The sequence below is a fragment of the Cyanistes caeruleus genome, chromosome 1 (genome assembly GCF_971803275.1).
Source record: "Cyanistes caeruleus chromosome 1, bCyaCae1.hap1.1, whole genome shotgun sequence".
NCBI classification, from domain to species: domain Eukaryota; kingdom Metazoa; phylum Chordata; class Aves; order Passeriformes; family Paridae; genus Cyanistes; species Cyanistes caeruleus.
In genome coordinates this window covers 8,701,332-8,717,226 of record NC_141701.1, presented here as the reverse complement: position 1 = coordinate 8,717,226, position 15,895 = coordinate 8,701,332, and the positions used below count along the sequence as shown (strand labels likewise).

At 39.7% G+C, this 15,895-nt stretch overlaps 1 protein-coding gene across 1 annotated transcript in view; it reads left to right on the top strand.

The window, feature by feature from the left end:
- Positions 1 to 15,895, top strand: part of TG (thyroglobulin) — a 144,440-nt gene that overhangs the window by 106,493 nt on the left and 22,052 nt on the right. The window contains exons 42-43 of the mRNA XM_086878477.1: positions 7,272 to 7,436; positions 8,203 to 8,370. Coding sequence (XP_086734603.1) covers positions 7,272 to 7,436; positions 8,203 to 8,370 — 333 coding nt within the window. The remainder of the gene's footprint in view (positions 1 to 7,271; positions 7,437 to 8,202; positions 8,371 to 15,895) is intronic.

Genomic DNA, 15,895 nt, shown 5'->3' with positions numbered 1-15,895 from the left:
TTTTTTTCTCTCTGAGTCTGAATAGGAATGCTTTGCTTTATGGTTCACTCTGTACCCCAAAGTACCTCTGTCTGCAAATGAAGCTTAAGATCAGCAATGAAGAAATATGGACTGAAAGTCAGTCTGTGAAGCCCATTTTCATGTTAGTTGTAAAAAGTGCAGAAGCCTCAGGACCTTCCTCATCTCAGTGTCTGAGATGGAGAAACCAAGATACTGGCCTGTTAAATAACCTGAATAAAGGCCCTGAAGAATATTGTACTGTGGATATGAATATAGAAGTCAAAGGGATTTGTTAAGGTTTGCCCTTTGCATTTATAATCAAGATGGGATCTGAAAAACTCATATCCCTAACATAGAATAGGAAAATATAAAAAACCCTTAACAAACCCAAAGAAAAAATAACCCAACGAGCCCAAGCAGATTTCCTGCTTCACACCAGAGTAGCTGCAAGTAGGTGCTTATGTGGGAGCTGTTGTGTAACTGTTATTGAAACCAGGAAACAGTGATCAAATCTCCAAAGCTGTGCCAAAAATTGGTAATTTGGTAATTTCAGGAGACTATTCTTTCTCTTTGATGGGCTGTACCAGCAATCCTCAGTTTAAAGGGACAGGAAAGCACTAGGGAAATTGATAAGCTAATCAGTCTGTAGCACAGCCCCATGGTTACCCTGGCCAGTTATATTTTGATTGTTTAGGACTTTCTTGCTTTCTTCAAATCCAAGGATGTGACATGCATGTCCATTAATGGCACTCACTGAAATGATGATCAGTGTCTCTGGAATTACTAAAATATCATGGATTGGGGGATGTGTACATGTGGGAGTTGGCAGAGGCAGAGCCTTTTTCTGATCCTTCTCACCACCCTCTGCCCGAGGCTGCCTCTGACAGACTCTGCCTTTACAAGAAGTAAGGTTACATCCTAAGATGCACTTGGGAACGGGACAGGTCTCAGACTGAGCAGGAGAAATTGGTCACACTCAAGGAGAAGCTGGACTTGCTTGATAGAATGTGATCTGCTGGGAACATAGTAAATCTCAGGCACCGTGTATATGGTGCTCGTAGAGGAACAGATGAGTTTGTAGTGGAGGGCAGTAGACAGAATTCTCCATTTCCATGTCATTTCTGCCTGTTGCTGGTGGCTGTCTGCTCTTGTGCAATGATGAGAGCTGATTTACCCTTTTGGTGCATTTAGCTAATACCTTGTTTCAAATAGGATAATTGATAAGGTAGTGTTAATATCTAAATGGAAGAAAGTGCTTGTATGAATTAAGTGGGGCTTTATATGTCATCTTAAAAATATTCATATCCTGTTATTCAGGTCACTAACCTGACACAGGCACTCTGTGAGTCACTTGTGAGAGGAACATTGTCCTTGCAGGGCTGCCTCTGATGTCAGCAAAGAGGGGTTTGCAAAGGCTGATATATGAAAAAGAAATCTTCCTTTTTCAAAGTGTTATTTTTGACATAAGAGAGAGAACTCATACCTTCCCCCCATTTTTATATGAAAATTACAGTCTAGTAGACAATTATGGAGGGAAAAATGTTTCTTTCTCAGTCTCCCCTTCCATTGCTGGACTGACCTGACCATTCCCTGTTACACTCCCTGTGCTGGTGTTTGCCAGGTGCCTGCCAAATGTCTTAGCTGTGACAGAGACTCCCTGAGCTGCTCCCAAATCTTTCTATTTCTCCAGGCTCTTGAAGCCAGATTTCATTAAAACCTGGAAAAATGACATTTATGTCATCACACAGAGCCCTGAAACCTTGTTGTCTTGTAAGCACTTGTCACTATTTGATATTGGATACCTAAGGAAAAACATGAAGAACACTGGAAAACAACCCTGCAAGAAAGAAGCATATAGGGTCCAAATTGAAAACAACTTCTGAAAATATTTTAAGTCCAGTCTTTTAAAGAATAATCTCCTACACTAATTTGGAAAGTGAGTCAGTGGTCCCTTAGGTACAGCTTGCTTATTTTTGTAGGGAGAAAAAACAGGATTTAAACAGGATCTTTAATCTGGCATTAACTGAAACTGAAGACACCCTCAAACAGAAATAAAGTGCTGTTGCCTGTCCACAGAGTGATTATCCTTAGGCACAGACTACCAAGGAGAAGGCTGCAGTATCTGTTTCTCTGTGTCTCTGAGCCCAGTTGAAATGCTTCATGCAAGACCAGGCTTTGTGAAACACAAGCCGTCTTTTAAGTGATAGGAAGCACTTGAGCTCAGCAGTCAGGAAATGGAAGAGCCCTGGCTATCCCGGAGGTCAAACCAGATGGTCTGACAGATACTTCTGGCTGGGAACTGTGTGCATCTGAGCCTGGAGAGTGCCTATTTTTAACAAATAAAATATTGCTGTGCAGCTGGCTCTTTTGGGAAAATAGAATTCTCAGGACATTTCCTTGGTCTGACTGTTTGCATTAGATGTCTTTTGATCTCATTTTTGGGTGGTGTTACTGTAATTGCTGTTTGCATTGCAAGGCTCACAGAAAGCCTGCTTTGGTTGCAGCCATCAGAGAAGCTGCATTCACTTGCAGGGAGTGCATGTGTTCAGACAATGTGGCTCAAGAAAGAATTTCATTTTCATGTCAGTTTGGAAAAAACAAGAGGTCACGATGTGAGGAGAGGAAGCTGCATTTGGGTTTGCAGAGTGTTGGTGATAAAATCTAGTTCCAGTGACGTTTCTAATCATTAAATGTGTTCTGAATAATTTTTGAAGAATTTTGCAGAAGTGAGCTTCCAAGCAAAATGGGGAATTAAAAGACATTCATCACTGCAGCTTATATGGCAATTGTCTTTTCCAGATATGTTGTGAGACAAAGATACAGAGTACAGTGTGGTGGGTTGACTCTGGCTGGACCAGCTGCCCACTGGACTCCTCTGTCACTGCCCTCCTCAGCTGGCAGGGGAGAGAAAATAAAATGAAATTCTCATGGGTCAAGATAAATACAGGGAGAGATCACCCACTGGTTACCATCACAGACAGGGAAATTAAACTAATTTATTTTAATTAGTTTAATTTATTACCAATTAAACAGAGCAGGGTAATGAGAAGGAAAGCATGATTATGACCATCTGGGATTTTCCACTCTCACTCTTCCTTGCAATACTGCAATTATTTAATTTAGACTCCTTCACTACCAAAACATGGCCACACAAACCAAACACAGGTCTATATATTCTTTTATATCATCTCATCAAAACAGCAGCAAGAGCTTGTGGAGGTAGAATTGGGATGGCCAGGATAGCACCAGTGAAATCTGTTGAGCTATGATGTCCCAAAAGAAAAGTTTGCAAGAGGCACCAGCGTCACTCAGCTGGTCACAGCCTGAGAACGAAGTGAGAATTCACATAGTACTGGTTCATTGCTTCTCACCTTTGTGAGCTGCAACATTTCCTGGTGTTTGAATTTCTACTGTGTAGCTGAGCCCCTAATACTGAGAAGGGAAATGAAGAAATACTGACAATGCTCCTGGTCCCTCAACTAAAGAGTACCGAAGGCTTTGCCTCCCATTTTCATTGCCATCACTTGTTGCCGTAGGTGGTGTTGCTCAAAACTGTAAAGTTCCTCCTATTCCTATGGATTTTGGAGAGCAGTGTAATGATGTGGTTGTGGATTGTGTAACACAGCTACAACAACTTCTTCTTAGCACTTTTGAACACTTTCGACTGGGTCAGTGTCAAAAATATCAATGGAACTTCCTCTGTCTCCTCTTCCCCCTTGTTGTGGGTCCATCTGCAAGGACAGCTAAAACAAGAAGTGTGTGTGGGCTCAGTTCCCTGTAAATCCCTTCTAAGTGATCCCCTAGTGATGACAAAGTAGCTAATGACTAAATTTTATTGTATATGTAATTTTTTTAGAGATTCACTTTCAAAAAACAACTCTGCCAGGATATTTGAAGATATCAGTTGTTAGTTTTAAAAGTGAATTTTTTAGCTCTTGTGTTACAGGTACAGGAGAATTCCTGGAGAATTAAAAAACAGAGGAGTAACAAAAAGAACACAGTGTTTGTTATTCTTGAGCTGATCTCATGATTTTTGGTTTTCTGATTCATGATTCTGTCATGTTGATGGTAATATGGGTGTCATGTAATGGAAATAAACAGGCTCTCCACTATTTCTGCTTCTGCCTAAGTGGTCCTGTTTTTCAAAGTACACAAGTCCTCCATTACTGGTTGCTGGGATTAATCACACAAATAAATTACAGTTTTATAGTAAAAGAGAGAACTGCTAAGTGTAGCTCTGTTATTCTCTGTGTACTGAGCCTACCTGTAATGTGGATTCAGTGTTTAGGGAAGATTTCAGTTTGATGTGACAACTGCAGGCTCAAAAAAGAAAGAAAATAATTTCTGGGAAATGCCAGCTTCTGTTCTCACTTATTTGCTCCTGAAGGGGCTTTTTTCAGCAATAATGAAGAAACAGCAACCCTGAATTTTGATGTGAAATTATAAAATGGAGAACTGGTACAGTTTTGCTTGCATAATTTCTGCCCTAAGAGGAGCCATGTTTCTTAAGCCTGGAACATATTTTGGATGCACCTGGAAAAGAAACATAATGGTATTGTTTTCAAATATTCTTTGAACAATGCCTTGTGTTTCTTTATCCCATGCTTCCAGTCCCAGTAAAAATTAAATATGATTAAAAGTAGTAGATACCCCATCTCTTTCAAATCCCAAAGATTTGGTCTCTTTCAAACCCTAGATGCAAGACTTGTTTCCTGAATATTTGTGTTACCAAAGAAAGCAAACACGGAAAATGGAAAAAAAAGTACAGAATAAGTAGCAAATAAACCTGTTGTAACCACTCACAGAAAGAAAATATCCACAGCCAGACTGAGGCTTTATCAAGCTCTTCTCCCCTCAGAAATGTATTTGCAGAAGTTCGGGGGCTTTGTTTTACTTATTGAGCTTTGACTATTGCCAGCCCATACACATCCCATGCTCTGACATGAAAATTTGCCTGCCCAGGCTGTTAGTTCTGTCCCTGCAGTGGAGAACTTGGGGGACATTTCTATCCAGAACCTTTTTCAGTCTTTGTTTTAGTCAATACATGACCTCAGGGCAATCTTTCAGGGTGTAGATACCCAAGACAGGGTAACTTTGCATAGCTTTTAAACTCTCCGGGAGGAAATGTGTTCAAAATCAAGCACACACGAGGATGCGTTGCTTGGTTCCAGTGAATTTTTGGATTCCATGTATCGTCTGATTTCAGTACTCTTTCCCTACCAAACTTAACATTTTCATAGGGCAACTTCAGAATTTCCACAGAAACTGACATTTTCAAAATTTGTGAAACTTCTGGAGTTCAGGGAACTGAAGCCCTTTAATTTGTTATGATTTTGATTTGCTTTGTTTTAAATGAATGCCATTTGAAGGTACTGGGCACTTGATAAAGTATGCTGAGCACATTCAGATCTGATGTGGAAGAATATGTTTGCCAGATTAGTGGGCAAATATTGTGCAGTCCTGGATTTAATTTTTCTGCTGTATTGAGGGGGCTCATAATTCCTTGCTTTGCATGAAATGCAAGGAAGCTCCTCTTCTGAGGGAAGCTGCCATGGTGTGTTATCCCTTTTCTAGTCTTACTCATCATAGCCCTGATGAACTTGCTCTTCCAAAGGCCAGGTTAAAATACCTGGTTCTCACTCTGTGTGCTGGGAACCCACCCACAGACAAGACAGTCTCATCAAAGATATTTTTCTTTCTCTCTCATGATCAGCTGAGTCAGTGCACCTAGTCAGCAGCTGGCAAATATCATGCCTTAGAAACACAAAATAGACCACTGCAAATCCCATGAGAGGATAAAGCCCATTGCTCACTTGAGTTCTCAATCAAAATTGAGTATGGAAGTGAACAATAAGACCAAGTGGAGTTTATTTCTTCATTCTTCCACCCCCTTGAAAGTCAAGGTAGCCCTTACTGTGGCCCAGATTAAAAAATTAGGTTTTTCCTTTGTTTATCTGCAAGCATCTTCATCTCAATCACTAAGTTAATAACAGTGCTTGCTTTCCAGATCTGTTAAAAAATAAGAGAAACCTTTCAGGAGGGTAGTAGCACTGGAAATTCTGCACGCAGTGAGCTAAAGAGACTGTCTCTGCACCCAAACAATAACCTCTTTCTCACAATTTTTGGAAACCAATTTCTCTAGTTGTGAGCAATGGTACCCCATTAGTATCAATGGCTCTGCTTGTTTGAAATATAAAAAAAGTCCTGGGTGCTGGCCAAGACTTCACAGATTTCTTTGGGCTCAGAGGTTTGAGACCATTTCAATTTGAAGATTTGCTGTTTGTTTCCTGATTCTTTTTAGGTTGCTTTTCAAGACTTGTAGTTATGCTTTGAACAAGTTAATCAGTTCAATAGATTGGGGTCTTTCATATCATGCATCTAGGTTGTGGGGTTTTTTAGAGGACAGAAGCTAATTTTAGCATCTATTATCAGTAAACTGATGCAAATGTTTGGAAATTAGTCATTTGAACCATGTCAGAGCTATCCCAACCTTTCTGTTCTAGGTCAGATCTTATCAGATTCAAGTGAATTTATCTGCATTGTCAACAAGTAGTTTTCATGTTTACTCAAAAACGTTGTGCCATCCTTTCTCGTTAAGAACATTTGCTATGTTGGCACAGCTATAGGAAGAATGTGGAGAGTCTGGAGTAGAGACTGGACTGTAGCCAGTGCTCTGGTTTTGATCTTCATGCCCTGGTTAATCTTCTGTAGTTTCCTTTAGTCTTTTGCTCCTACTTCTCAGTTCATAGCACTTCCAGACCCTTGTGCTAGTTATCTTTGGTTTCTAGCCAAAGTTGATTTACACTCAATGTGAACACTTCATGCTCATTTGTCCTTGTACCAGCATTGTCCCGAGGTAGAAACAGCTCTTTGTGGACATCACACCTGCTCTCAGCTCTTGTTTATCAGAGCTGTGGTAAAACTCCATTTAGTCTCCTCTTGTAAGATGGGCTCTCCTTTCCCTCATGTGCCTCACAGCACCTTCTTGATATCTGCTCCTGTCTCAATATTTCTCCTTCCACCAAAGTTTTTGGGAAGGTTTGTGGTTTGTTTAGAGACATAATATAGACACTTAGAATTTTCCAAAATAACCATGGAAGAGCTGGGAACAGCCTAACTTCACTTTCATCTTTAGAACTCATTTTAGTTTAAAAGGCAGGGTTTTACATTCTGCATGTGGACAGATTTTGCTTCTCACCTTTTTTACCTGCACCAGGAAACCAGGTGTTCTGACAACATATGTTGTCTGATATTGTGGGGTTTTTTTCTAGGGAGGTTCAGCTTTTTCTCCAGCATCCATAATTACTACAAGGAGAGCACAGACCCAAGCAGCAGCCCTGGCTGAAGATGTGGGATGCCCTTCATCCACCAGTGAGGAAATTGTAGCCTGCCTTCGCCAGTTGCCTGCTCGTGTCCTCAATGATGCTCAAACTAAGGTATAATGTAGCAAAACATATGCCATTGGCAAGAAATCAGAAAGTTTCCATTCACACAAAACTGTGAGAAAGCTTAAAAAATAATTTAGTCTGAATCCTTGTGGAAGAGGAACCAGACTATTTTTGGTGGAAGGAAGTTGTTGTCCATGACATCCAGCTCTGAGCTATGAATACTCACAGTTTGATTCTCCTTTAGACTAAATTCCTCTTACACTGCTTTAATCATGTCCTCCAAAAAAATCTAAATATTGTTTTTTGCCTTCTTTCAGCTCCCTCTTGCCTGCCACTGGGTGTTAATCTAGAGGAGAGTCAAATGTCTCTAGCTTTAATAACAGAATTTATGCAGAAAACAAAGCAGGATGGGATGTCAGTATTCTGTATTTGAAGTGGTAGGCTTGTGAAAGCAGCAGTATAAATAATTCTAGAGATGGATCCTTTACCCACAAATTAAAACACTTACTGGCAATAAGTTTTCTAATGAGGACCAGCATGGAGTCAATCCCTAGTTTAAAACAACATTTTTGTGACTATAAAACTATAATTTCTCTTGGTCTCTTTACTTTGTTTCTCCTACTGAGACTGTCAGCAAAATCATTGTTTCCTATCGATATATGTATAGTATGAGTTTGCATTTATATTACCTGGTCAGTTGTTCACTTGAAGGGAATCAGATCAGTTGAACTAAGCACAAATAAAATAGAATTTAAAGGGTAAGCTGAATTAATGGCACAATTCTTGCTCTTTTTTTTTTTTTTTGCCAACATAGCTGCTAGCTATCAGTGGCCCATTCCAATACTGGGGTCCAGTGATGGATGGAATTTACCTCCAGGAACCTTTGGCTAAAGCCCTGCAGCGCCCTCAGCTTCAGAAAGTAGATCTGCTCATTGGAAGTGCTCAGCAAGATGGTCTCATCAGCAGAGCCAAGGCAATTAAGGTAGGAAGACACTCACTGTTAATGAACCGATGGTATCACAGTGATTACAGTGACAACAGTAATCATATGCAGCCTGGAGAGATGCTTTCTGATTTCTGCAAGCTGTGAATTATGCTCCATAGAAATATGCAAATGCATTGTCCTTCTCTGGCCAGTCTTGGTCAGGATGACTAATGGCATAATAATATTTGTTGATTAATATTTCTGTGGGAGATATGAAAAAGTAAGAGACCAGAAATGATTTAGTATTTATGTTCTATTGTCTTTAAAATCCTATTTATATTTCAATCTCAGTAGTATCTCACAAAGAAAAAAGCAATTTGATTATAAATTTCTTCACTGTGCAGCAGGATTAAGTCAGCATTTTGAGGTTTTTTTAGCAGTCTTTTCCTTTGTTGCTCCTAGAAGTATACTTTCTTGTAAAGATGATTGTGAGTATGGACTAACTGTAATAAAGAGCAGCACTGGCCTGATGTGTGGTCTAAATTTCCTCACTGAAATTGGTGAAAACAAAAAGAATTGTGTCCATTCTTGCTATATCTTGCAATAACTCTGTGGATTTCACCTCTTAGAAGGCAGTGAAATGTCAGTCCCAGCTTCTCTTTTCTGGTGGCCAATAGCACATGGACCATTTTAATTCAGAATTAATGGCCCACCTGAATTAAGTTCATATTACTTGTTTACTCTCTGTCAGAACTTTCCTTCTCTTTTTTCATATATTTTTCTCTTTTGGAATCAATTTCAAGAGGAAGTCGTAGGAGAAAGGCACAGAAGATATAGTGTGATGACAGAGGCCTGCAGATAATGATCCAGACCCTGTGAGAGGGGAGCAAACCTCAGTGACTTCATTACAAGTCCTGTGATGAAGATTAGGAAGTGAAATTCTTTCCTTTACCACTGTTTGTGCGTGAGACAGTTGTCTGCAAAATTGAGATGAAATTCCGTGTTGTATTAAAATTTTTGCAACAAATCATGCTGTTGATGAAAGGCATGAGTGCTAAATCCCAGCATGGTCAGTTTGAAATGAAAATAAAAAACACTTGCAAATGAGAGTTTAGCAGAAAAATGTTACCTGTCCAAAAATAAAATCTGAAATATCTTTTTTATTTAAAGGCTTGCAGAAAATAAGTTTGGAAGAGAACTCAGTAAGTTGGTGCAACTCAACCATAAGAAAGTGTCATATCTACTAATGATTTTTTAATGCACTTTTTCCTTTATTTCTATTTTTCTGTGGCTTCAGGTTTTTGGGACTTGAGGGAATAGGAATGTTTTATTCCTGTCTGGGTTGTTTTCTTAAAGACTTGCTGCAAGGTTGAAGTTTCCTGATTTCTCCCTTGTCAACACAGGGTATTAATTGCTGGGAAAGTGTAATGCTCCTTCCATCACTGAGCTGCTTCAGAACTTGCATTCTCCAGGTCCTCAGCAGCATTTCTACGTGCCAGCCATGACCATGTATGATTGCAATCAGTCTGATGATGAATCCTGGATAAGCCACAGATATATTTAGCAACAGTGACAAAAACTAGTGCAGATGGTGGTTGTTACTTGGAAGTTTGTGCCCCATTTCCTCTGTTATAAATGTCACCAGAGGTCTTTAACCTGTGCTAAATGTCCTCTCCTCACAATAGACCTCGAAGATTTGAGACAATCCATGCCATATCCCAATCATCTACATTGTTGCTTTTAAGGGTTTCTTTGAGGTAAATCTCACTTACACCTCTCTAGGAATAGCCAAAGCTGGTTTTACTGGTACACTAAGGAGTGTGGGAAGTCTTAGCTGGTGGACAGAGCACTGAACTGAACTTGGGGACCCAAGGCATAATTACTAGTTTGCCTTTGACTATGCCCAAAGTATTTAATCTGTTCTAAAAAGAGGGATCCAAACCTCCCTGGGGTGAAAATCCACCTCTGGCTGTGTTCCTGCTCTGCAGAGAGAAGATCCATGCATGTATTTCAGTAGACAAACATAGCTAAAAGGTACTCTGGCAAGCACATGGAACTGGCAAAGTCCTAATTTCCATCTTCTTTAGGATTGATGATTTCAGTGTAGAGAGTGTGAGGAGTGAGGGGTAAAACCATTTAACCCCTACTGACTTTCTCTACCAGTTCTTAGGAATAACTGTGCTGGGCAATTCAGTCAAGGACTTGCTCTAGTAATCCTGATTTCTCTTAGTTTTGATCCTGGAAATGGTAAGGAGACACTTTTAGCCATTTGGATGCAAGCAAGCTTGAGACATGATGGAAAGCTTATCACCTTAGACTGAAGTTGCATGTAAGTGTTGTAAGTGTTATAAACTCTTCACACTCCTCACATAGAAGTGAGACAGAAACCTCTAGACTGCAAGCAGACCAGAAGGTGGAAAATCCAGTTAGCACCATGTTATTCTGTGGGATCTTACTGGCCTTGGGGTACACTGGGTGTCTCTGAACTCCCACTGCAACACTGCACTTGTGCCTATTAAGGTCTTTGCTATTAAAAATGTATCAGTAAGACAGAAGGTACCACTCATGTGCTAGCAAGGCATTTATGTGTGATTTGCTTACAATTAAAGGCTGAGGTCTCTCAGTTTGCAGCAGAGAGTATGCCCATGAAATGTCCATTTTGTGGCATTCACTGAAATGCTTATTCATGTGAACTGAGACAGATTCATCACTTCCTGGAGCACTTCCTACTCATCCTCAGTGCAGCCACCACAAGGTTGAAACTAAGTGAGAAACAAAGCAGTTTGTTAAGGGAATGGCAAGTGGCACCATAATGCACTAATATGTGACATATGGAGTGGTTAAGCCTGAACCCATTCACTGCAATTCCCATGGCAGACCTTCAGGGAATATTAGCTTTGAGCAGTCATAGATTAGGGCAGCTGAGCAGAAACCTCTAAAAATGTTGATTTAAATTCCCAACTGGACAAAATTTTGTCCCTGTCCTGTATGTGATGCTCAGGCGGGAGGACCTAATGGCATTACATTTATGGATTCACTCATGCTGCTCCATGTCTCTGTTCATGGAGCATGTTCATGTTCATGTTCTGTATATGCATGGAGGTCAGTATAGCCCAGTCTGTATCCTCCACTTCTTAAGTACCTACTATGTAATCTCCACATTGCGAGGATTTTGTTGAAAGACTGAGGTTGTAATTCATGTATTTATTTTCTTTTTCTTTTCCTCCTTAGTATAATCTAGTTTGATGCAGAACCCAAACCCAGGATAAAGGGGAATGGGTAGATAGAAATCTAGTTTATTTACCTCATGTAAGCAAACAGAACTACCATCCTGCACTTTATTACAGTCAATTAATTTCTTTATGGAAAAAGGTATTCAGCAATATACAACAGTATTCAGCAATATACAACAGGTGGTAGATATGTGTATATTTATTGTAATGACCAGGGGAGAAATGTCTCCATAAATGCCATCAGTGAGGAGAATGGGATGAACTCTTCACTTCATATCAAAACTAGTTAGAATTCTTGGAAGACTCTGCTGAATAGTGGCAGGTCTTTCACCATCTCTTGTGACAGTATTTGTCAAAAGCCATTTAAAGCCCCAGATCTGTACGTGCACTGTTAGCATTACCACTGGTCCAGTTTGTCAGAAAAGTACATTTTTCCCCTTGGAAGATGTAAATATTTGGTCTACCTACTGCTACAATTTCCTGTTAAGTGAAACCCTGGGCCAGTTTCATTCATATGCTCCATAAGATATCCTGCAGCAACAAGAACAGTAAACAGTATTTAACTCATTATTTAGGCAATGTTTATGATTTTGAGTCATCAGAAGAGTAGAAAGAAGTGCACCTGCTTTCTTTAATTATTTTCTTAAATACTTTCTTAGAATATCCCATTATAACTCTGAGGCCAATTCCTAATGCCTCTTTAAAAGTCAGCAAAATGTGAATTATTTTACATGATGTGCAGCTATTTCTATTAATCTGGTAGCAGTTGCTGTATCTACTGTGATTTGAAAATTGTTCCTTGGTCATATATTTTATAACGGGAACATATGTTGGACATGGAAAATCGGTTGAATTGATTGTTTCTGAGACGTTAAAATATTTTGTCCTTTTAATATTTAATGAATTTTACTTTGAACATATTGCTTTGATTTTGGCTATTATCTTTAAGTCAGATGTTTAAATTATACTGTAGCCAAAGCAATGCTTAAGAGATTGTTTCAGGTTGTACTATTTTAGTGCTGTTTGAGGGATGAAAATTCCTACCATTTTACCATCTTCTCTTTATCATCCATCTCTGCCTGAGCCCTCTTTTCATGAGTCAACATGTCTTGTGGGCCTCACAGTGCTATATTTTATATATATATGAAATTATTCTGAGAAAATTGCAGTTTTTGGGGCATTTTGAAGACCACAGAAATCTGTACATAGGCACAGTGAATCACAGAATCATAGAGTAGAATCACAGAGTATACTGAGTTGGAAGGGACCTTTCAAGATTGAGTGCAACTTGTGTCCCTGCCCAGGACAGCCCAAAGGTCCCACCGTGTGCCTGAGGGCATCGAGCAAACACTTGTTAAAATCAGACAGGCTCAGTGCTGTGACTGTTCCAATGCCCAACCACCCTCTGGGTGAAGAACCTTTTCCTGACATTCACCCAAACCTTCCCTGACACTACTTCAGGTCATTCCCTTAGGTCCTGTCATTGTTCTTGAGAGTGAAAAGATGAGTGCCTGACTGTCCACTTCCACTCACAAAGGAATTGTAACTGCAATGAGGTCTCCCCTCAGTCTCCTCCAGGCTGAAGAGACCAAGTGACCTCAGCTGCTCCTCAATATGCCTTCCCCTCCAGACCCTTCACCATCTTTGTGATCCTTCTTTGAATGCACTCTTAAAATCTTTTTTTATATTGCATTTTTATATTAGAATAATATTGTCATTATATTATGTTATTACTATAAATATTATATTGTTATATATTATATAATATACTATATTATATATAGTATATTATATATTATATATTATATATTATATATTTATATATTATATATTATATATTATATATTATATAATTATCATATTATTTATATTATTGCAGATTTTTATATTTGAAACTGCACAAAGTTCTTGAGGTAAGGCAGCCCCAGTGCAGAGCAGAGCAGGACATTCCCCTCCCTTGCCCTAGCAATTTAGTGTCATCAGCAAACTTCGAGTTCTGTGCCCAGGTCATTAAAGAAGATGTTAAAAAGAGCTGGGCTGAGGATGGAGCCCTGCAGAACCCCACTAGGGACCAGCCACCAGCCTGATGTCACCCCATTCCATGCACCCCTTGGTGCCTGACCCATCAGTCAGTTGCTCACTAATCATGTATCACAGTAATTCAGCTGAAAGCTGGACATTTTGTCCTGAAGGACTGTGTGAGAGGCAGCATCAAAAGCTTTGCTGAAATCCAAAGAGATTACATCTGCTGGCTTTCCCAGATCAACTAGGTGGGGCTACCTTGTCATAAAAGGAAATCAGGTTTGATAGGCAGGACTTTCCCCTCATGAAGCTGTGCTGACTGAGACCAATGGCTGTGCTGTCTTTCAGGTGTTTTTCAATACCTCCCAGAATAATCTCCATAACTTTACCAGGCACTGAAGTGAGACTGACAGGCTTGTAGTTCCCTGGGTCCTCCTTGTCCTCCTTTAAAACTGGGACAATGTTCATCAACTTCCAGTTAGCTGGGGCCTCTCCTGATTCCCAAGACTCCCAAAAACCATCAAGAGAGACTTTGGAATACCATGAGCCAGCTCATTGAGGATTCTCAGCTGAATCCCATCAGGCCCCATGTATTTGTAGGGATCCAGCTGGAGCAGCAGATCCCACACAATTTCAGTCGACTGGGAGCTGATCATTCTCACAGTCATGGTCTTCCAGCTCAGGGCACTGAGGCCCTCATTGTCCATCATCACTGTTGAAGACAGAGGCAAAGAAAGTGTTGAACATCTCTGCCTTGTCCATGTCCCTGTGGAGGAAGTGACTATCTTTATTCTGGAAAAGGTCAATGTTATTTTTTTTTTCTACACTGCCTTTTTTCATTAATATATTTGAAAAACAATTTTTATTGCCCCTTACATTTCTGGCAGATTCCCCCCCAACTGGAGCTTTGGCCAAATGAACTCTTTCCCTACAGTGGCAAGCAGCATTTCTGTATTCTTCCTTTATCACCTTGCTTCAGCTGGGTATGCACCTTTCTTTTTTGCCAAGCCAGCCTTCTGCCTCTTCTCATTGACTTCTGACATTAAATACCTAGGGCTGACCACACTGAGTAAATCAAAGGGCTGTTCAGCACAAAATGCTGTTTTCAGCAGTGGTTAAAAGAGGCTGTTTGTAAGAATAGGGAAAGCAAATCTGGTACTTTTGGTAAAAACTCTCCAAACCTCTAGCATTTCACAGCTCAGGGACTTCCTATCCTGAACTTATCCTCCTGTATTTAATAACTACCAAATTATTTTGGTTTTAGATTTTCTTTTTAATTCAAAAACTTTTTCATGAAACTTCATTTTTACCAATTTTTGGCATTTATGAAAGCATTTGACAGGGAGTTTGTCACGTTAACCATATGTTGGTGTATGATGATCCATCCTCTTCTCTGTGGTTTTCAACCATAACCTTTATTCGATACTTGACCGTTGATGAGACAGTGATGGATCACTTCCTAAGTTCATAATCAATACACTAAGATTTTTCTCAGTTTCTCTCTGGTTTAAGTATCCATGACAAGAGTAGAACAAGTTAACAAATCCCTTTTAAAAAGCCAGCCATGCATGAAAGTTTCTTGTATGGGTTGATTTATACACAGGAGATTGGGCTTTGCTCTGCTACGGAAAATCATCTTTTCTCACCCACAAGTTCTAACCCCAGTCTTCAAATGAGAGATTCTTAACAAAGCAATGCTTCTGCTGGTTAGGAGCAACCTGAACTGATGTGTGCCAAAGCTGTGATGGAAAAATTGCTTTTGAATTCAATGAACTTGCAGTCTGATCTTCAGTGATCATTTCTATTTCCTGCAGAAGAATATGTGTGTCCTTACTGGTTTTAAGCTGAATGATTTAACAGGCAAGAGTGCTGTGCAGTTTCATATGTGGCATTTGTGCACATGAAGTGATGTGACAGGAGTGAGCTCCCCATCTTTTTCAAGTACAGCTGTATTACTAAAGCTGGCACCACATGACTCTTTCACATTGCATGGGCTAAAATCCAGCAAAAGAAGAATCTATTAAAAATACAAGGAAAATTTCCAAGATCTTCTTGGACCTTGGAATACTTGGTAGAGTTTTCAAATCCCTTAAAGTCACTTATTCAAAATGCACAGAGTGTTAGAATACTAAGGACAAACCTCAGCCCCAGCACATGGGAACTTATTTTCCATCTTTCATTTCTGTGAATCTACTGAAAAGTTATTATTCCATCTGTACTTTTTGTATAAGGTTGTGGAAAGACCTTCTAGCAGCATGATGAAAACCAGCTGTGGGCCATCGAAATAATATATTAAGTAAAGCATCTACAGCAACTAAACTGGGCAG